At 36.8% G+C, this 20,399-nt stretch overlaps 6 protein-coding genes and 1 non-coding gene across 8 annotated transcripts; 3 read left to right on the top strand and 4 right to left on the bottom strand.

Annotated features, from left to right (window-relative positions):
- Nucleotides 1-1,431: 1,431 nt before the first annotated feature.
- LOC112515611 (protein NUCLEAR FUSION DEFECTIVE 4-like) lies at nt 1,432-3,462 on the bottom strand. The gene is made up of 3 exons (XM_025122511.1): nt 3,127-3,462; nt 2,064-2,992; nt 1,432-1,945 (listed from the first exon to the last, which is right to left on the bottom strand). Exons 1-3 carry the CDS (start codon nt 3,460-3,462, stop codon nt 1,432-1,434), a joined length of 1,779 nt encoding a protein of 592 aa, XP_024978279.1.
- Nucleotides 3,463-5,047: 1,585 nt separating this feature from the next.
- TRNAS-UGA lies at nt 5,048-5,129 on the top strand. Its single transcript has one exon. It is a non-coding gene; the product is annotated as a tRNA-Ser (tRNA).
- Nucleotides 5,130-5,290: 161 nt separating this feature from the next.
- On the top strand, nt 5,291-8,589 carry LOC112515867 (nuclear transport factor 2B-like). The gene is made up of 2 exons (XM_025122820.1): nt 5,291-5,738; nt 8,265-8,589. Exons 1-2 carry the CDS (start codon nt 5,442-5,444, stop codon nt 8,337-8,339), a joined length of 372 nt encoding a protein of 123 aa, XP_024978588.1. The 5' UTR covers nt 5,291-5,441; the 3' UTR covers nt 8,340-8,589.
- A 560-nt stretch (nt 8,590-9,149) lies between these two features.
- On the bottom strand, nt 9,150-9,556 carry LOC112515868. Its single transcript, XM_025122821.1, has one exon. The coding sequence runs from the start codon at nt 9,545-9,547 to the stop codon at nt 9,341-9,343; it is 207 nt and encodes a 68-aa protein (XP_024978589.1). The 5' UTR covers nt 9,548-9,556; the 3' UTR covers nt 9,150-9,340.
- Nucleotides 9,557-9,992: 436 nt separating this feature from the next.
- LOC112515811 (squamosa promoter-binding-like protein 13A) lies at nt 9,993-13,475 on the bottom strand. Of its 2 annotated transcripts, XM_025122745.1 has the most exons (5): nt 13,405-13,475; nt 12,758-12,796; nt 12,038-12,383; nt 10,871-11,007; nt 9,993-10,572 (listed from the first exon to the last, which is right to left on the bottom strand). In XM_025122745.1, exons 1-5 carry the CDS (start codon nt 13,445-13,447, stop codon nt 10,157-10,159), a joined length of 981 nt encoding a protein of 326 aa, XP_024978513.1. In that variant the 5' UTR covers nt 13,448-13,475; the 3' UTR covers nt 9,993-10,156. The 2 variants fall into 2 exon arrangements, with proteins under 2 accessions (XP_024978513.1, XP_024978514.1); XM_025122746.1 differs by lacking the exon at nt 12,758-12,796.
- A 2,054-nt stretch (nt 13,476-15,529) lies between these two features.
- Nucleotides 15,530-16,412, top strand: LOC112515610 (transcription factor TCP20-like). The gene has a single exon (XM_025122510.1). It carries the CDS (start codon nt 15,530-15,532, stop codon nt 16,232-16,234), a length of 705 nt encoding a protein of 234 aa, XP_024978278.1. The 3' UTR covers nt 16,235-16,412.
- Nucleotides 16,413-16,887: 475 nt separating this feature from the next.
- On the bottom strand, nt 16,888-19,125 carry LOC112515609 (DELLA protein RGL1-like). The gene is made up of 2 exons (XM_025122509.1): nt 18,175-19,125; nt 16,888-18,015 (listed from the first exon to the last, which is right to left on the bottom strand). Exons 1-2 carry the CDS (start codon nt 19,123-19,125, stop codon nt 16,888-16,890), a joined length of 2,079 nt encoding a protein of 692 aa, XP_024978277.1.
- Between the last annotated feature and the right edge of the window lie 1,274 nt (nt 19,126-20,399).

Here is a 20,399-nt window from a genome sequence, read left to right as displayed (position 1 = left end):
TTAATGTCACCATTAAGAGGGAAACAAACAGCCCCTAAGCAAAGTTGCATTCCAGGACTATGTTCACCCCCAACACTTATAGATTTCTCTTTTGCATATCCAATTTCATTTATGTATTTTTTTATACACTTTATATAACAATTACAATGTTTGTAATTGTTATATGATGCTCCATTTTCTATGGGGTTTCTTTTTCTCTTTTTTCTTCTTCAATACGTAATTGCTTGATCTTTTTGTAAGATCGCACATTGATAATGTGATATTTGCCTAAGATGTTACAAACATTTTCGATGAGGTTTGTGACTGTATAAAGATTATCTCTAATATCATTTGTAACACCCTAAAGTCCAAAGCAACATGTTGACCTAATAACTTTGAATCCAACTTAAAACCATGATAAAAAAAAGTTATTGATTTAGGGTTTATGATGAAGATAAAAACAAAACAAAAAATTCAGGATTTAACTAATACTCCAACATTCGGCTCAAAATGATTACAAGTGTTTAAAACAATTGCTTCATAGTGAGGATTTATATTGACTAGTGTATTTCCATAACGTTTGATCTCCTATGTTTAGTCTTTTATTTCTGTAGGTTTTATATATGCTTATTTTGCCAAGTATTTTTTTATATTTTATGTATATGGTTTATTTGACCCACCTCTACTTCTGTGACTTAATAAGTTGTATAAAATGGTATACATGTGTGCATATCTTGGTATTTGTTTGATCAAACTCTAATTGCTAGAAAAACTGTTTTAAAAAAATTGTTAATTGGTAAAACATTCTATTCGTAAAATAATCTTTATTTTGAATCGACTAGTTTGGATATAGACCTAAGTGGATAACACAAGACTGTTTTAAATTTAGATTAAAAGAAACGAATTATTGGAGAAGGGTTTGAATAAATGCGGGTGGCATAACATAATGTTAATAATTAATTGAAACATTGCTTACTTGTAATCACGTTCTGATTATCATCATCATGTGGTGTCCTGTCCTCTAATTTATTATTGGTTGGTGCTCTCCATCAATTATCTTATAAATTAATATAAGACATATCCTCAAGTAAAACCCTAACCTAGCTACAACTATAAATAAATCATCTAAAATCTGTTGTCTTAGAAGCGAAGCACATTCCATTGAAAAAGCTAATCAACTCTGACTTGCTTCTATCGTTACTTTACACTTGCATCCCATACAAGTAGTTGGATTCTCAAACTTTTTGTCCATTTGAATCGATTTTTAAGCTTTTCGTTTTTAAGAGGAAAGGGGGTATTACAAAACATCACATGTATGTATATACAGCTAGCACTAGTAGCCAGGGGATACAAACAATTATATATACATTTATCTATCTATCTACCCATCTATCTAATCATCTATCTATAACTTCAACTTCAACTTCAACTTCAACTTCAACTTCTTCGAGTTTAAGTTGAATTTGATGTTTTTTGGGTTTTTCCATAGAGATGTTGGTAGACAACCTTGGTTCGACGCACCAGTATTGTGCTTAAGATCACGGCTGTGATACATAGTCCAGACATGATAAAGAAAGTGAGACAAAAACATACCGAACCCTCACACTTGAGTGGCTCATCCCCAACAAAAAGCTTTGTTGAAGAATTTTCAAGGCGTTGATTCCTTTGTTGAGCTTGCTTTTGTGCCTCTGCGTCATATATAGAACTGGCAAGGAAGCCTGAGAAGACCAGGGAACCAGCAGGGTTTGCAAGGGTCAGAAAATTGTATAAAGCTCCAAACTTCTTTAGTCCAAACAGTTCTGAGGCAGCCGCTGGTACAATAGCCCAATGTGCTCCATACCCTACACCGATCAATAAAGTACCAATGTACATTGCACCAGGCCAACCCATTGCAAAGAATAAATGACCAATTGCCATTATTGCCTGTGCAACACCCATTGCTATTGGCCTTGGATAAGCATACTCTCTGCATGTAAAATAAACATCAAGTTGTATATATATATATATATATATATATATATATATATATTCAAGAATTACACCAACCAACCAACCAACCAACCAACAGTATTATTATTAATTACCTGACAATGACCTCTGAGAAATACCCCCCACCAACACGTCCTAAGAAGTTCCAAATGCTGATCATAGAAACAAATATGTGTGCTTTCTCATATCCTAAAGACTGACTCATCTGGCCCAAGTTATCAATCACTGTCAAACCCGAACCAGATCCTAGTAGAAGTGACCAGAAGATAAGCCAAAAATCTGCCTTTACGAGAGCCTGTGCCAAGGTGAAGTCTTCCCCTCTGTGTGGCCCTCTTCTCCTCTTAACTCTAACAGCCCCTATTGCAACTGCTTGGGCCAACTTTGCTTGTAGTTTTGCAATTTGCTTTTGCCTTTCACTAGCAGGAAGCAAGTCCACTTCCTGAGGCTTCTCGTCTTCCAGCTCACTGAATATAACATCATTAGGATCTGGCTCAGATTTTGATTTTGGGGTTTGTGGACTGGCTAGAAGAGATTCTTCTTTTGAGTCCATTGGATCCAAGGAAAGGGTCATTCGTATAGGAATCATGATTGGAGCTACCAATAGCAAGAATAAAACCAGTGTCAAAATCTTAACTATGGTTTGGTTCAGATCAAACAAATCTTGCACCAACATAATCCCCATTAAATAAGCAGCCAAAATGAGGCACACACAATAAACGAATGAGAAACTCGATGCGTCCAATGATCGGAGCTGTCTATGACCACCAACTGGCCTGACAATAAACATAAGAGTTATAACCACCATAGATGGCCCCACTGCAACCATAAAAAGGAGTGAGGCACGATCAGGCCAATTGATTGATGCGTATATCTGGGTCAAAATTGCACCACCCAACCCTGCAAATCCCTTGAGTATTCCAACCACAGGCCCTCGACTTCTTGGGAAGTTTTGAACGCATGACACTAATGCTACTGTGTTGAAGTAGGTCTCACCATTCGTTCCAACAAATATCAGAATGCACATCTGCATAGAAACATGATTTTTAATTCCATCAGAGAGTTTAACATTTTTCCATCAGACATACATTTACTTTATATATATATATATATGTAATACTTACAACATAAATTTACTTTATATATATAAATAATACTTACAACCCACAACGGCAACGTCGGTACTCTATGGGTGGCAATGAGCCAGACCCAACCATACCCAATAAAGTTCTTGATTGCACCAACAAGAAGGACAGCCCATAAGGGTAATATCTCGGAGAGAGTTCCGGCCAAAAAGCCAACACTATCTCCGAGATCCTTGGCTACACCCAACCTTGCGACCTGCCTCTGATTGTAATTTAAAGAGGTCTTAATGATGGGCGATAAACTTCCGAATAAGTATCCGATGCCGGCACATGATTGTACCCACATTGCTACCACAAATACCAGCCATCGGTTGTTGAAAAACGCAAACATGAATTCTGTAAACCTAACCATCTTGGATTATTTGAAAAAGATTAACTTGGATTCAAAGATGAATTTAAAGGGTAGAATGATCAAGATTTAATGGGGATCAGTACGTAGAATCTGGTGGAGCAATCATAATTGACGGGCTCATAATTTTTTGAATAAACTATGATTTTGGTCCCTGTGGTTTATAAGAATCACTTAAAGTGGTCCCTAGACTTCAATAACTACAATTAGCATCTCTACTATTTTCATTTTGATTTAAGTAGTCCCCGCGCCTAACTCCGCTAGCAAAGCAACCATTAAAAGGCCCCATGTTCCCCTCACGTGAGGGGTAATTTCGTATTTTCATATTTTCCCTTTTCATATTCGACTTTTGGTCTTTACTTCCAACTTTCAAAAAACCCTTTCTAATGGTCCCTAAACGAAACACACGTACACCAAACTCCGTTCAAGCTTGCAATCAAACATTGAGCTTCAGTCTTCACTATTTGCTTGATAAAACTTCATCATCATAATCGAACTTCACTTTCTTACCTATCAATGGCAGACCTTATTTGCCTAAATCTTTACTGCCCAACAACATTGGTTGCACCAAACTATCATGTGGATCACAGATCTAAGAACAAATCAACAATTAAATGAAGATTGAGAGATTAAGATGAACATGAAGATGATCAACCGGTCAACTTATTTTATTCATGAAAACAGTAAACATACAAAGCTCTCTCAATCTCAGACGACTCTCATGTGAAAATACAGAATGAACAACTTGCTAATCTAAGCTCATGTCACCTATTTATAAGTAACATTTACAAGATAAATCCCAATTCCCTTAGCCCAATTACATTGAATGTAACAATACAATAAAAGTAATTGACTTTGTAAAACTTTCTAAAACTTAGGACCATTTTGGTCCTAACAATCTATCCCCAAAGTTTTATAAAGCAATTGTTGTTTCCCCAGATGATTAGAAGAAAAAATGATATAAGATTAACACAATGAAAATAGCAAATCTGTCGGCTTGTTTATTGATTTAAACGTGAAATACAAATTACAGTGTTTCTCTTTGGCGGTTGCTTCTATATAAGCTGATATTACAAAATAATGAGATGGCCTATTCTAGAGCTAGGAAGCTATATATATATATATATATATATATACACACCTTGAAGGTATTTACACATTTAGTCTCTCTACTTTATTACAAACAAAAATATAAACCTAACATATCATAAACAGGTTGGGAGGCCAAAGAATAAAAGGAAAAAGGGTGTTGATGAAATGATGACCGGAACAAATGGGAAAAGAACCAAACTGACTAGGGTGTGAAGATGTCACATGTGCAAAGTGCAAGAAACAAGGTCATAATTCGAGGACTTGCAAAAGAATTTAATGTCAAATGGGTTGTATTTTGGTTATGGAACAAGTTTCATTTGCATATGTTTTGGAACTTTGTGTGATGCTTGAAAATATTTGTTCCTTTTGTACTAGGGACCACTTTCTGTGATTTGTGTAAACCACAGGGACCAAAATTGTAGTTTACTCTGATTTTATTTTAATCTAAAATCATGACTTTAGAAAAGTAATATGACTTTAATTAAAAGACAACAAGGTCGATATGTCCGAGTGGTTAAGGAGACAGACTTGAAATCTGTTGGGCTTCGCCCGCGCAGGTTCGAACCCTGCTGTCGACGACGTTCTCGATTATTTATGTTTTCATTATTTTGCATTTAAAAGATAAAAACTAATATTTTTAATTTTTTAAATGAAAAAGTAATAATTTTTTTTTTTTTTTTTGGAAAGGAGAGTGGGGTAAGGGTTTATGTTTATATAATAAATAAAAGAGGTCCACAACCAACCAAACAACCAACTCCCTTTGGACTTGGATTGGAGGTAGCTTATTATTTCAGCCAACTAGGGAATAGGGAATAGGGATAGAGAGAGATTGAAGAAGAGCGACAGTGAGTGAGAGTGGAAGGAGGATCCCAAGTCTCAGAAAGTGATCCATGGATCCAGACGCTTTGTCGAAAGCATTCGTGGAGCATTACTACACCACCTTCGATACCAATCGGGCTGGCTTAGCTAATCTCTACCAAGAGACTTCCATGTTGACTTTTGAAGGTCAGAAGATCCAAGGCTCTCAGAATATCGTCAACAAGCTCACATCTCTCCCTTTTCAGCAGTGCAAACATAGCATCACCACCGTCGATTGCCAGCCTTCCGGACCTGCCGGCGGTATGCTCGTTTTTGTCAGCGGCAATCTCCAACTAGCCGGGGAACAACACGCTCTTAAGTTCAGTCAGGTATCCTATCCTTGCTTTATGTTTTCCCTAATTTTTTGGATCTGCACATATACACATGTATCTGTCTATCATCTTCAGATTTAGATCCCTTTGATCGCAATTTCAAACATCACAAAATCTAGATTTCATACAATCATTTACGGTTTTATAGGACTGTTCCTTTGCCTATAGAATCGATAGTTGATCGTTTCTAATGAATGCTCCTGCTTGTCTGCGCCTGGCAGTGATAGTAGTTTACATTTTCATACGAAATCAGTGCTCGTGTGCTCATAAAACTTGCAATAATCTACACTTCTATTAGAAACTCTTATTGCATATAGATTATAGACCAATAACATGGCATTTGCACATGACAGCACTGAGTTCATTCTCAGTGCGCCTTTTCATTGAAAAACTTTTACATTCCTTCTGAAAAAGTAGTGGTTCACTTTTTATGTACTTGATTGAGTTGGTTTTTCGACTTGACTTCAAGCATATTAGGAAGGATGTATATTGTATTAGTATTCCTACACAAACACAATTGCATCGTTGTTATCTTCCACTAACAAGTGTTACCTGTTACCAACATTCACGACACATGACTGCTTAGTTTTCCTCATCTATGAAGATGCGGTCTCATCGAACTGGGATGTAGCTGTTACAGTCATGGGTTTCCTGTTGCATGTTCTTGGAACAGACGAAGAACTGCCTTTGTAATTTACTAATTTCAGCTGTAAAACCTTTCTAGGTTCTTCCGATCCTGCAAAAGAAAGAAAATGTTGGCCGTGCAATGCACCTAACTGTTGCAACTTTAGACATATGAATTGCAGTTTGGGGTGGATGATAATCTTGTAGATAGCTTCCGACTCTTGTAATCTTGAGATCCATTATTTTATTTAGTTATTGTGTAGAGCTCATATAGATCTTCCTTATTTGCAACAATCTTATATAAAGTAAATAGATATATGTTGTGGGTCGAGAGCTCACAGCTGATGATGTATAGAGAGAAGGAAAGGTTAAGGTTACAAGAAGGTGGAGGTGTTTCTTTGGTAGAACCAGAGGGAAGCAGAGGTGGATGTTAGGTCCAGTGAGCAGGAGAGACTGTGATAGACATGAATTGGCAAAACAACCTTCGACGTATACAATATTTTGGCCAGATCACTGTTTAGATTCTAAATAATGCGTTGTTGCTCAACCTTGATCTTGCATACTTGAAAAGAACCTTTTCCAGAATGTAGTAATCTGCCAATATGTTGAGACCTGAATCTTCTTTCTATAACTGTTCCTGACCGTTGTGCAAATGAATGTTCTTCCTGCATCAGTTAACTTTGTATGACCGTAGTGAAGAAGTGTTTTTGATTTATAAGGTGGCATTATTGCCAGCCACCAGTTATACCTTTTTAGGTGGTTGTATGATATTTAATAAATGCTGCATAATTTCTATGCTTTTATTGAGTACCTTGTTTTGGTCATATTATGCTTAACCCCCCCCCCCCCCCCACAACAAATTCTTAGGTATATCTTTATCTCACGCATTGACATGCATGTGCATTTGATTCGTTCCATGAGTGTCAATATGAGAAATTGTTTTGCATTGTGGGTAGATAAGATACCACATAAGTCATGCATCAGATCGTTGTTGGTGGAAGGATCAAAGGTATTGCAATAGAAGAGCATGCACATTACAAAAGAAATTGTATCAGCAAATAGCAGGTCAATTTGGTTTTTTAAAATAAAAGATTGAAATACTATGTTCATAATCTAGGGGCTTCTTTTTTTAGTGGGGTAATATAATCTTTGAATTAATATGGACATGACAGATGGCAGTGAAAATCATGCTCTCTTTGTATCATGATTTTACGTGTATAATTAACATGGTTGCTGAGCACAGCTAGCTGATGTTGCTGCCATTTTGGTACTTCCATTCCCTCGGTTAATACCAAGTTGCATCATCATCCAGATTATTCTTTCACAGATATGATGAATTTTAAGAGTGACTTTGCATGTTATACTGGTGTATTTAGTTGTTACACTTTCTCCCTTTTCAAATTCTTTTCTTGGCATACGGAAACTAAAGGTGAAATCAGTCATTGTATGTCTTGGTTCAATCTCGATTTCAACCAATTACATCTGCTCACAAAAAGCTTAGTTATTGATTTCATACTCCACTTGTATATACCGGTTAGATACACTCATTATTACAGGAGATTCTTGATGATTAATGTAGCTTGGCAATGCTCATATTGGATTTCCTTTTTTCCATTAGAAGTTATCATCTAAAAAGATTCATAAATGAAATCAGTGACCACATGTCTCATATCTTCCTGAAGATTGCATTATATGGTTACCAAAAGCTTTAGGTTATTCAATAAGCTTAATTGTTTTGCATCTCATATTGACATGACGATAAAAAAAGAACTCATAGACATGGTTTCCCGGTTACAAAATAAATTTTAGCATATTCTCTTAGATATATGATAAATGAAGAGCAATAACATGTAGCAGAATTTTGCGTTATCTCATTTTTCGGCTATTTATTCTGTGCAGATGTTCCATTTGATGCCTACACCACAAGGAAGCTTTTATGTGTACAATGACATATTCCGCTTGAACTATGCATGAGGAAGGATGCCCGTATACACTGAACGTCCAATTCCAGAATGTGCTTGTCAAAATTTATTTACTTTTTGGTGTTAAAGATGTTAAACCATTTGAATGCTTCTTTCCCTCCTTGAGAACAAGGAAATCATGTTTCTCCCTAAGAAACTCTGTTGGCTGGCTATATTGATTGTCTGATAACCGTAATTGGATGAATTGGTTGTATATGGCTTCGGTTGAATTAAGTGCGCTGTGATGGCTGTTTTGTGTGATATAGCTTCCTTTATAGGAATTTGGTACGACTGAATGGAGCAGAGTAGCATTCTGTCATTGAAACAGTTCAATTTTCATAGAGAAGCTTCTCAGTGATTGAAATTTTATCTGCTGGATGGCAGTCCTTGTGATATGAAGCTGATATTGAACTTGCTCCTTTTGGTACTTGTGTATTTGAAATCAGGGAAATTGGTGAGGGTATGTGTTCAGCCGCATATATACTCTTTTGGTATGAATCCCCCACCAAGGTGCCCAATAAAAATGGAATTAGAATTATCATTCGAAGGCTGGCTGTTTACATTATTCATACCTTATTAACCCATAAATTGTTACGCACCCATGCCATGATTATATAATATAGACTCAGCTGAGCTTTGAAAAAGATGGTTTTAATCCTACTTGCAATTAACCCTAAAACCCGAAACATTTGCACTTACTAGAGCTGAGGTCGATGTTAAACCAGAATGCTCAATCAGATCATGATCCATTTTCATGACTTCCAAATTAAAAATTGCCACCATCTTACTTGCCAATTTCAACACCAATCAGACCCCGCTTTTTGTAGATACAACAACATCAATGCTTGTTATATATTAAAAAAAGAAAAGAAGAGAGAACATGTTTGTTTAAACCTTGATTTATTTAGTTTATAATCAAGTAGGCAGGCTGCCTGAGGCTGATGAAAGGGAAACAAGAAGAAGAAAGCATAGTTGAGATATGGAAGTAGACAGAAATTGAAATTTGGGTGGTAATTAAGCATAGATATGTATGTCTAGTATGATAAGAAGCAGAATGAGGAACAAACCATACAGCAGCATGTGCAGTAAGATGGAGATTACATTGGTCTTCATGTTCATGAAACCAATAGGGGACTCATTTCCAGGCATCTGAAACAGCAATCCTGGTGCTAGAAACGCAAACAGTGCTGCAGCTATGATGGGGGCCGCCCAGTCATTCATTTTCACAACAATTCAAAATGATGAGGGTGGGTTTAGATGTAGAATAAATGGAGAGGAAAAGCACCAACTTTTTTCTTTTTTACATGTTTTATGGCTAGTGGTGGTGCCCACAAAAGGCATCAATTAAGCTTAGCTACCCTTTTTCTTTTTTACTAATAATTGCTACTGGGCATCTGCATTGCATATAATACCATTCTGAAAAAGAAAGCATATATAGTTCACTTTAGACCACATTTCTTCACCACTGGATCAAATTTATGGGTCTGCAGTAGTTGGAATGCGCTGATTATGAACATAACCACTACCACTAACTAAAAAATAGCAAACAAGGGAGATGATGTAATTAGAAAGAAGAGAAGAAGTTTGATTTGTGACATAGATATCTGTCAAATGAAATCTCTTTTCTTTCTAAATTCTCTCTAAAAAAAATCAAAACTACCACCAAAACTAATTACCAACTTGATAGAGCACAGATACAAGCTAACAAGTAATGCAAGTAGCCATTACAATTAGAGCAGGTGTCATGGACTGTTCCATTTCTTTCCATCAATGGCTAGCTAGTGAGCCATTGTTAACATAAACACAATCAATGCCAACAAAATAACAATTTTATATATACAAGTTGTCAACTTCAATTTGAGACGGCCAAGTATATGATTCATCTTCCAACAATCCTTCACTGTGATTATCGGTGTCACCACCTCTTACATTTCCTAATGGAAGAAGTGGATGATGATTTAATGGATCGCTTGGGCTAGCCTTGGAAGTATGTATTGTGTGTTTTGACAGAAGAGAGAGAGCACCCTTTGGTTCAACTAATCTTTCAGGAATTTGGGAGGAGGCTTCAGTGCCCAACAGGAATGGGAACTTTTTCTCCCTTGCAATGCAGAAACGGGTATAGGGATGTGATGGTGTCCTCTGTTGAACGCTAACATGCACCTGCTGCTTCAACTTTTCATTATAAGGCCACCTCAGAGGAATGCTCGTGTATTCTGGTGAGCCACCAAAGAGCACAAGTTTTGTACCTGTAATTTACAACATGATATATCAATACCATAAATGTTACTGTAATTCGTTTTGACTTGGGTAGCATGGTTACAGGATATGGAGTACCCACCCCTCCCTCCTCGAAACATATAAAATGCTTCTAACAAAGTCCAACAACTGTAACTTTGAATTTACCGCCCATGTCATTAATGTTAAATCTTCTTGGGATAACGAGCCATGGTTATATTATTAGTTCATAATATATGCTGGCTGACTGTACATACCTGATGTAGACAGACTAGTAGTAGGTAAGCAATGTGTATGAGGATCACAAACCTTGATGATTGGTTGAAAAGCTCCCATAATTCAAGTACATGGATTCTGGCTTAGGCTTTCTCCTACGCCTGTTATGTCCATCAAGACGCTTCCTGCAACTCCTCTTCACTTCATCAAACTCCCCAACTGAATGGAATCTATCAAATTCACTCAATTGGTCAGAGATTGTATTTGTATAGAGCCTATGATGGAACAGCTAGAAGAAAACAACAATAAAAAACAGAAGCCATGAATTTTTTAACTGTACATTTTTTACAACAAAACTCGTAAGAATTTCAGTACGTCATTACAATTTAAAGGTCACAGAAATCTTAAATGATGCCACACATGTTTTGTGGTTTGAAAGTTAAACATCTGGAAGTAGCTACAACATCATTATACACATCAGAGCTTGCAATATTATGAACTTCACTGAAATATATTGACATTCTGATATCTCAGCAGATCTTCTTTGATCCTGCTGCTGTTTTGCTTCAGCAAACTCCATATCTGCATTGCAACAGTCTCTTTCTGGGGGGTGAGGGTGAGATATGCCACTAAACAATTACAAAAGCAACATTCATTTCTCCTGCAACAATATTGTACCATATCAAAGATGGACATTGACCAAGGAGCAACCAGTAGACACAGCAAAGTGGATCTCAGCATTCTCTTTACATACTAAAGTATCTTTCATTTATTTGTTTTTAAATTTTTTTGGACCATCACCTTTTATCCTCCCCAAAATGAAAAATCCCTGCTTTTTCCCTCTTTTCTTCCATCTTTGGACATGTATCCAACCCTCATGGCCTTGACATTCAGCTTTTCTCTCAATTCGTTGTGGTTTTACTTGTATAGACTTGTGCCTCAATCAACACCGCCCTAGTTGACTTGAATGCCTCTTATCTATCTTTTGATAAACAAAGTGCCTCCAAATACTTGGACCCTTCTGAAAAAGTTACTCTACATAACACAGGGAGTTGAAGCTCGGAAAGCAATACTATGTGAAGTTAAATAGATGGAATTAAATAGTCAAAAGGACTTTTATCTTTGTTATCAAGTAAGCATAGAATAACCAACTCCAGTTTTCTTGATACAGCAGAGATGCATTTAAGAATATAGAATCATATTTAACTGATCAAGTTTGAATTTAAACACATACAAATTAAAGGGATATCAAGAGTTAACCTACTGCATTGCTGGCAAAACCTTTGGTCTTTGCCACCTATGGTGACAACTGGGGTCTTAGAATGAGTTTCACAAACCCTATGGCGCCGATGATAGTCTCTACAGCTAGTGAGGTCTGCTGTGCATCCATCCACTAAACATGATATGTGTTGTTTCTTAGATGAACCAGACATTGTTGAATGTTTTTGCTCATTCCATTTGTTGAATGATTTACCAGAACTTGGATCAACAGAGAAAACCTCCATATATTGATTCTTGTTGGTATCATCCAACACACCAAAATCCAATTCGGTCATGTCCCATGAAGACGATGCTTTGAAAACCCAATCCATAATCTTGTAAGCCTCTATCACAAGAAGAGATGTGAAGTTAAGTAGAGAAAAAGGTAGCAATTCAAGTTATGCACAACCCAGAAAGCAATAATAGTAATCTACATCCCCTGAAACCAAGTTCGATATTTTATATTAATAGCAATTTGAAAAACACTGAGAAAGTTGAAGTTATTCCATGGATGAAATCAAAAGAATCTAGTATGATCATCACATGGTAACACCCCACCCACGACACACATATAAGAAGCAGCCCTTTGTGTGTAAATTAAGATGAGAGAAAAAGGTGAAGTGAAAAGGAGAGAACATGGGAGCAACTCATAAAAGCAAAGAATCGGAAGAATACTACAATCATATATATTGTAATTTGCAAAGGGAAGGAGGCATAAACCTGAAGATTCTTTCTTGAAAACTGGAAAATCAACAACACCTGACATGGAATTCCATAACACATATAATTTTAATTATATAAAGGAGTATTTTGATTGAAAGGGTGGTGTGTGTGTGCGTGTATATATATTTATTGGCAACGGCAACGGATACGGCAATGGCACACACATGCAGATAAAAGCGAGGAGGACCATTTGATCGAGAAAGAGAGGTTTGTCTGGCTCTGGAATGGTCCCCTTGCCCTAAGTTAGGGTTTTCAATTGAAAATGAGGAGCAGTTGAAAGATGGTGATGTTACGAAATGAAAAGACTTGAATCCAAAAGCCCACGACTTTCATCTTCTTTGCACAAATCGTTACTTTTGATTTTGTTTTCCACGTTGATAATAATAACCCTTTTCTTGTGGTGATTGTATACAAATACAGATGAAGAATCATAGGCCATCAAATAGGCTTACAACTTCAACACAGAAACAAACAAGTATTGGGATTCCTAAAGACTAGGACTTTACCAACAGGAAATAAACGTTTCTTTATCTACTAGAAGAAAAAAATCACTACCATCTAATCTTGAATATTCCTGAAATGGGCAGGAGATTCCATGACCATTCCACTTTAGAAACCATACCAGAAAGGAAAGATGAGATCACCTTGAGGGGTTTGTTTGAAGCTCAATCTCACCGTCGGAATCATCCCTTCCTTACTGCTGGTTTGCTCTTGGACCATTTTCCCCCAAAACTTTGGTTTCTCTGTTATTCAGACTGGCCTTGTTGCTTGTAGCGATAATTTGACTAACTACTGCAACTGATGTCTACTACTTGAAGACAACAATAGCTTTCTTCTATCCTCAACCCAGGATTTCAAGATGCCATAAGCTTTTTCATATAATAAGAATCTTAAAACTCTAGTCAAGTTTAAAAGCTTGCAGAACATGCTTTAGCTGCCATAATCATTTCTTTTTTATAATAGATATCTATTAGATTAGTTGATAGTAGCTTATTGACAATATTCATTTAGAAGCACAGGCATGCAGTGAAAATAGTCAACTGCTGCCTCATTCACATTTTGGATGTTTTGGAGTGCCTTTGAGATCAACAGTCTTTACAAGGCACCTTATGCTGTGATAAAGAGGGAGATGGCTATTCTAAAGCATTGGTTGGGGTTATGTTGTGGCAGACTTGGTTTTGAACTTGGTGAGGGATTGGATTCATTCCTATTCCCATGGCAATGGCTGTACCATATTTATTAATTACCATTCAAAATCAAAATGCAAAAGCAGTGACATGAATTGAATGTTATATATCTGGTGGTATCAAGTCAAGTGCAACACAACATTACAAATGCAGGATAGGATTAGGATTAGGATTAGGATTGGGATTGGGATTGGTATTGGGATTAGGATTAGGTAAGGTAATTAAGGTACTAATATCTTATAAGAGTGTTGATGAAGAGGGCAATTTGAGTTGTTATTAGTTATGTATTGTAAAGATGGGATGAAATAAAAGGTGGATGGATGGAAGCAATTGGATTGAATATTGAATTTATGATATCATTCCTCCAACAACTTCAAACTCTTGTTTCTTTCAGAAACTCACTCTTACCTGACCTTATATATTTTACTAGTGTATTGTAATATGTAATGAAATGAAGCTTACATTCCAAAAGTCTCTGCTTCCTTCCTTTACTTATCTTAAATTTATAAGAGACTCGATAGAAGAAAGAGACCAACCCAAATCAAATACACCTTCTTCTTATTATTATTATTATTATTATTATTATTGTTATTATTATTATTATTAGGTAGTTGAAGTTGATCAAATATTAATTAATTGATACTATGCTGTGCTATGTTATGATTAACAAATAGGGGAATTCAAAGACTTTGTTATCAATCATTACTCTTGACAAACAATTTTAAAAGCTTATCAACATTCATCATCATTATCTTGGATCAATTATTCTCCACTAATCATTGAGTTTCAGCCTATGCCAATACAACAACTCATTCTTCAATTCCAAATATTTAGGCATATAATTTATTATATAGGATCCATCCACCACTGCATAATCTATAATCAACAGTTGGTTGGTATTCATGCTTACTAGCATCTGCATCCACCACCCACAGAACCACAATTAATTGATCCTCAAAAACATATATATGCTAGATGTATTTATCTATCAGTATATAATGCATGGCCAATCTCAAAATACAATTAAATCTCATGTAATCACTAACTTGTTTTAACAAAATTAAATAATTAAAAGTAAAAAAGAAAAATGGATGAAAAAGCAACAGTTCCATATGTATAATTAATACTCCCCTGCTTCCCATTTATCCATCCACCCTTAAGGACATATTATGTATCAACATAATACATCTTTCTTTCATCCTACCATATTAATTACCATTCAAAATCAAAATGCATGAAGGATTGAAGCAAGCAAAGGATCCTTAGTTTCATCATAATTGTGGTTGTAAAACTCATATGAAACCAAAAGCAAAAGGTTGAAAAAATATATGAATGAAAGCATGGCATGCATAATAAGCACTAGTCAAGTCAAAGGTCTCCACAGTGAAAAGAAAAAGCTTTGCCTTGGGATTCGATATCTTCTCTTTTTGTCTTTCACATTCCTTCCTTTTCTTAGTTAAAACACTCCCAATATTCTTTTTAATTTCAATTTCTTTCTGTAAAATATATATTATATATTTCTTCCCCACAAGATTGATCCCAAGGCCTCAAACATCATCCTTACTATACATGATTTTCCAAGATGGCAGATAAGCCTCCTTCTGAAATCCAGATTGCAATTGCCAAGAATAAGCAACAACTATTACCACCCAAACGCACCTCCAACAAAGACAGACACACTAAGGTTGAAGGCCGAGGTCGCAGGATACGGATGCCCGCTCTATGTGCTGCAAGAATCTTTCAGCTCACTAGAGAATTAGGTCATAAATCCGATGGGGAAACAATCCAATGGCTCCTACACCAGGCAGAGCCCTCCATTATTGCTGCCACCGGAACGGGGACCATTCCTGCTTCCGCCTTAGCCTCAGCCTCAGCCTCAGCTCCACCTTCGCATGGGCTTTCCATTTCCATGGGATTACAACATGAACTAGGTGGTGGTAGGACCAGTTGGCCAATGGTTGGTCCGATATGGCCCACAACTGGATTTGGGTTTCCGTCGTCATCCAACTCTTTGGGCATGGAAAACTCCAACTACAACATGCAAAAGATTGCGTTTGACTTGCCTGCAGCTGGATGTAATAATCTGATAAGTTTTTATAATCATCAACATGAGCAGCTTCCTCCTGGGTTGGAGCTGGGACTCTCACAAGATGCACGTATAGAGGTTTTCAGTCAAGAAGCGTTGAACCAGATGGATCATCAGGCCAGAATGCAACAACAACAACAACAACAACAACAACAGCAGCAGAGTTCAAAGGATGATTCTCAAGGTTCAGGGGGACAGTAGGTACCAGTCTTATAAATTAAGCCAGCCTAAAGTTGAGCACTTTGTGTATTTGTATTGTGTAATATGGTTATTAGAAAAGAAAGTGACAGGATGAAGATGATAGGGTTTAGAGGTGGATGCTTGGAGGTTTGTGTTTCTGATGCTTATCTTTTTCTTTCTTTGTAAAAATCATAGATTTTTTTATCATATGATTTTGTTGTTACCACATATATACATGCATATCTATATATATAGTTGGTCTGATGTTGCAGGGCCAAACTATAACATTTCTTGTTTGCTTCAGAACATTATAACATGGCAATATTTTGATTGATATATAGTCTGGTTGCCAAGAAGTATATATATGATGCATGAGTGATGAGTTTTTGTTCCTTTCTAGTTTCTTCTTTACTATATGATTAATTCCAACAAGTGTCTTTCTGTTGTCATCTAAAATAGTTGATTTGTAACGTGGCTTTAATTGGTAGAGTTCCCTGTAACTAGTTTAGAAAGAACATCCATCTTTTATATATATATATATATAGCATTGCTCCTTTTCCCTTTTGGGTCTTGGACTAAAAAAAAAGGGAAATTGAAAGAAAATAGAATATTAAGCACAAAACATGCATATATGAATATGATGGTTATATAGAAAAGAATATATTAATTATGAGCTAGCACCTCCATGCTGAAGCAGCAAGAATGGATCTGTCTTGCCATCCTAACAGCAAACACCCTCTATCCTCTGTCAACCTGTAACCATCACAAGAGTACAAACTAAGTAATATTTTTGACTGAGTCACTGCGTTTTCACTCAAAGGAACCCCTTTGAACCCTTTTCCCTCCATGATCTTCCTCCATTTCTCCAACCTCTCATGCCTCATCACTCTTTCTGCCCCTTCGCATGCTACTATGTTCCTTATCTCTGGCGCAAATATATATTGTTCTACTTTCGCCCTCTGGGGGGAGTCTGCCGGGAATGTTGCGTCCAGCGAGTCAAAGATTGCCGAGTAGTAGTGCAGTGCTTCCAAGAATCGACCCAAGAAGTAAGGCCCATTATGGCTTGCTTCTTGCTCCACGATGGTCACAATGTTTGGGGCTTGGTCTCGGATCATTGCTAATAAATTTCCAAGGCAATGACCTGGGACTCGCTGAAGCCGGTTTACGGAGTTCACTGCCAGCGCTTCACCCACTCGTCGGTTAAACATGTGTGGTTCCAGGTCTTCCAATTGCTCTCCTACCGGGTGGAACTCAAATGGAACATGGAGAGACTGGGCTAGCTCTGACAAGCACCGTCCTGTTTCCCTCACGGATTCTGGAGATGAACCGATACCGGTGATCCGGAGAAATGGCGGTCCACCTGGCCTGGCTGCAAGAGCTTGCATGAAAGCAGGCCACTGGTAACCTTGGAGGATATCAAGATCGATGACATGGACACGTTCTTCAGCCTCAAATGCCTCAAAGATGGCTTGGTTGGCGGTGAAGTGAGCAAACTTGATGTAAGGGCAGGCTTGGTAGACAATCTGATAGATTTTGAGGATTTCCATTGCGTTAGGAGGGAAAGGAGTGAATGGTGGTTTTGGGGTGGAGGAAGCTGCAGGTTTTGTGGTGAGTGTAGCGGCAAGACGTGCCTTGAGGGCCTCTGTGAAGCAGGAGGCGACTCTTTGCATTGAATCACCAAGTAGGGAGACGACACGGTCGAGGTGGTGAAGAAATTTTCTTGCTGACATGAAATCCTCTTTGGCCACTGCTTCTGCACAGGCTAGGAGAAGGTGGACCAGTTGAAGTCCACTATCATGCTCCTGTTGATTACGTATGTATAGTAGGCATGTACCCATTCATTCATTAATTTTTTAAAAGTAAACATGATAATAAAAATCTTTTTTTTTTTTTTTTAGTTAGTTAATTTCTATGTGCATGTATACTAAATATAGCGAGAGAGATGCGAATGAAAGAATTACCTCGGGACCAACTGGCGGAGGCACCATGAGATGGTTATGACTGATTATTGGTTGAGGCTGTAGTGGGGAGGGTCGTGGATGTTGTCTATGGTGTTGTTTTTCTTGTCGTCTCTCTTGCTCAAGTTGTTCCAAGAGAGGTGCGTTTGCAGGTGGCATTTGGTGATACATCTGATCTCCATGCAGCTGTGTTTGAGCTGTAGTAGTAGTAGTGGTAGTAGTAGGGTGATCATGATCAGCATAAAACCTAGAGGGGCTGGGCAAGGTCAAGCAGTCCAACAATGCTGGGATGGTGGTGAGTGAATCATATGATTGATCGGAAGCAGTATGAGTGGTAGTAGAGTAGGACAAGAAGTCATGATCATCTCCGTCGAAATCATCCAAGAAATTTTCAAGTGCGGGTAAAGAGATGGTCTCGACTTGCATGAACTGATTATTAGGGGAGTTACTGAAAACCCTTTGCAGCGGACTCATGCCTTTTGGTTTGTTAGAGTTATTATTATTAAAAGAAGCAGCAGCAGCAGCAGCAGCAGCGTGAGGGTTGAAGGAATAGTTGTTTGAAGGTTGTGCAAGTAGTGGAGAGGAGATCATGAAATCAGCAGCGTCGAGTTGCTCAGAGAAGAAGGATTCCCACAAGGAATTAGTGTCGGGAGATTGGATGTCCATGTCCCTTGGTGCATGAATAATATGATGATCTTGTTGTGGCTGTTCTTCTTCTTCTTCTTCTTCATATTTGAGAGAGGTGGTGGTGGTAGGAAAGGTAAGGCTAGAAGGTGTAAGAGTAGTAGTAGTGGTAGTAGTAGTATTCATCATCATCATGTGTTGGAGATGGGAGGAAGATGGAGTTTTCTTGGTGGTGTGATCGTGGTGGGGAGAGGTCGGTTGGAGCTTTAAGCATTGGCTTTCGGTTATTAGGCTGTTCATGTCATTCTTCAAAGAAGACGACGTCCCCATGCTTGGGTGTATCATGAATTACAGCTACGGTAGAGGATTGAAGAGGGAGATGGTTATAATTTGTGAAGGTGAGGAGGTGGGTTTAATTTAATGGAATTGGAGGTCATGGTTTGTATTGAAGTGTTGGATATATAGCGATCCAAGGGTGTTTGCATTGGGAAGCCCAACGACTATCAACTACCTGCTAAAATCTTATTTGCCTTGTGGGCCGGCGCATTAATATATATATATATATATATGTATTGCATAGTATGGTATATACTATATACTATACATTGTATATATATATATATATATATTTATTAATTAATAACATAACATTTTACATTTACTTGAGGATCGAGGAAGATGGCATATATTTATTTATTCTTGCATCGTTTGACTTTATTAATTTCCATTCATATCTTGTTTTCATCTATGATTCAATTCGTTGTGTTTTTAATACACCAATAAATATTTAGCTTTTTCCATGTTGTTATATATGTTCTTAATTAATTGAAATATATATCAATAATAAATAAAAAGTATTTATAACAAGATTAAGAAAAGAAAAGGCAGTTGTTTAGTTATTGAAAGGGACAAAGAGCAGAATATAATTAAGGGCGTCGTTGGATTTCCCAAAGGAATCAAGTGTTTGTCTTTCTTTCTGAATTTGTCTTCTCCATCGTCCTCCTCCTTGTTCTTGCCTTCACTCCCATTTAATTTTATATATATATATTTCAATTCTTACTCCTAATTTTACTTATTATGTATATTCCTTTCCTCTTCTTCAATCTCAACATTAATTTTTTTATAAATTGATTATACAACAAAAAATCCATGAGAAAATATTATTTAAGCAATTATATACATGAATTTTAATAATTAGTTTTTTTGTTTCTACACCCATTCATTTTAGATTTTACATCTTCAATTCATGCTATATATATATATATATATATATATATATATAGAGGAACGATCAAATGAAAATCACTTCAATTTGTAAAAACCGTAAAAACTACTCTCATCCGTCGTCAATCTTATGAAATTTTTTCATGAAATTGTTAATCTTGTGAAATTGTTTCATATAATACTTTTTTTGATGAAGTTGTTTCATATACTAGTTAATGAAATTTTAATGAAACTGTTTCATGTATTTCTCTAAAATTAAATTAATGAAGATGATAATATCCATGATTAACACCATGCACAATAAAAAATGGTTAATCAACCTCTCATAATTACAAAAAAATAAACAAAATAAAAAATTATGATTGGTTGAATGAGGTTTT

The sequence above is a fragment of the Cynara cardunculus genome (genome assembly GCF_001531365.2).
Source record: "Cynara cardunculus var. scolymus isolate 2C chromosome LG 7, CcrdV1, whole genome shotgun sequence".
In the NCBI taxonomy this organism is placed as follows: Eukaryota; Viridiplantae; Streptophyta; class Magnoliopsida; order Asterales; family Asteraceae; genus Cynara; species Cynara cardunculus.
Note: the sequence above shows the minus strand (reverse complement) of the source record. Positions and strands in the feature narration are given on the sequence as shown.

Excerpts from the sequence above, each read along its gene's own strand:
- LOC112515609 (XM_025122509.1), bottom strand. The coding sequence starts at position 19,125 with ATGGGGACGTCGTCTTCTTTGAAGAATGACATGAACAGCCTAATAACC. Across the intron at positions 18,016-18,174 it reads CTCCGCCAGTTGGTCCCGAG|GAGCATGATAGTGGACTTCA; the intron begins GTAATTCTTTCA and ends CGTAATCAACAG.
- LOC112515610 (XM_025122510.1), top strand. The coding sequence starts at position 15,530 with ATGGCAGATAAGCCTCCTTCTGAAATCCAGATTGCAATTGCCAAGAAT.
- LOC112515868 (XM_025122821.1), bottom strand. The coding sequence starts at position 9,547 with ATGAATGACTGGGCGGCCCCCATCATAGCTGCAGCACTGTTTGCGTTT.
- LOC112515811 (XM_025122745.1), bottom strand. The coding sequence starts at position 13,447 with ATGATTCCGACGGTGAGATTGAGCTTCAAACAAACCCCTCAAG. Across the intron at positions 12,384-12,757 it reads TTTCAAGAAAGAATCTTCAG|AGGCTTACAAGATTATGGAT; the intron begins GTTTATGCCTCC and ends TTCTTGTGATAG. Across the intron at positions 10,573-10,870 it reads CTTTTCAACCAATCATCAAG|GTACAAAACTTGTGCTCTTT; the intron begins GTTTGTGATCCT and ends TGTAAATTACAG.
- LOC112515867 (XM_025122820.1), top strand. The coding sequence starts at position 5,442 with ATGGATCCAGACGCTTTGTCGAAAGCATTCGTGGAGCATTACTACACC. Across the intron at positions 5,739-8,264 it reads ACGCTCTTAAGTTCAGTCAG|ATGTTCCATTTGATGCCTAC; the intron begins GTATCCTATCCT and ends TATTCTGTGCAG.
- LOC112515611 (XM_025122511.1), bottom strand. The coding sequence starts at position 3,462 with ATGGTTAGGTTTACAGAATTCATGTTTGCGTTTTTCAACAACCGATGG. Across the intron at positions 2,993-3,126 it reads CGACGTTGCCGTTGTGGGTT|ATGTGCATTCTGATATTTGT; the intron begins GTAAGTATTATT and ends GTTTCTATGCAG. Across the intron at positions 1,946-2,063 it reads TTCTCAGAGGTCATTGTCAG|AGAGTATGCTTATCCAAGGC; the intron begins GTAATTAATAAT and ends TTTTACATGCAG.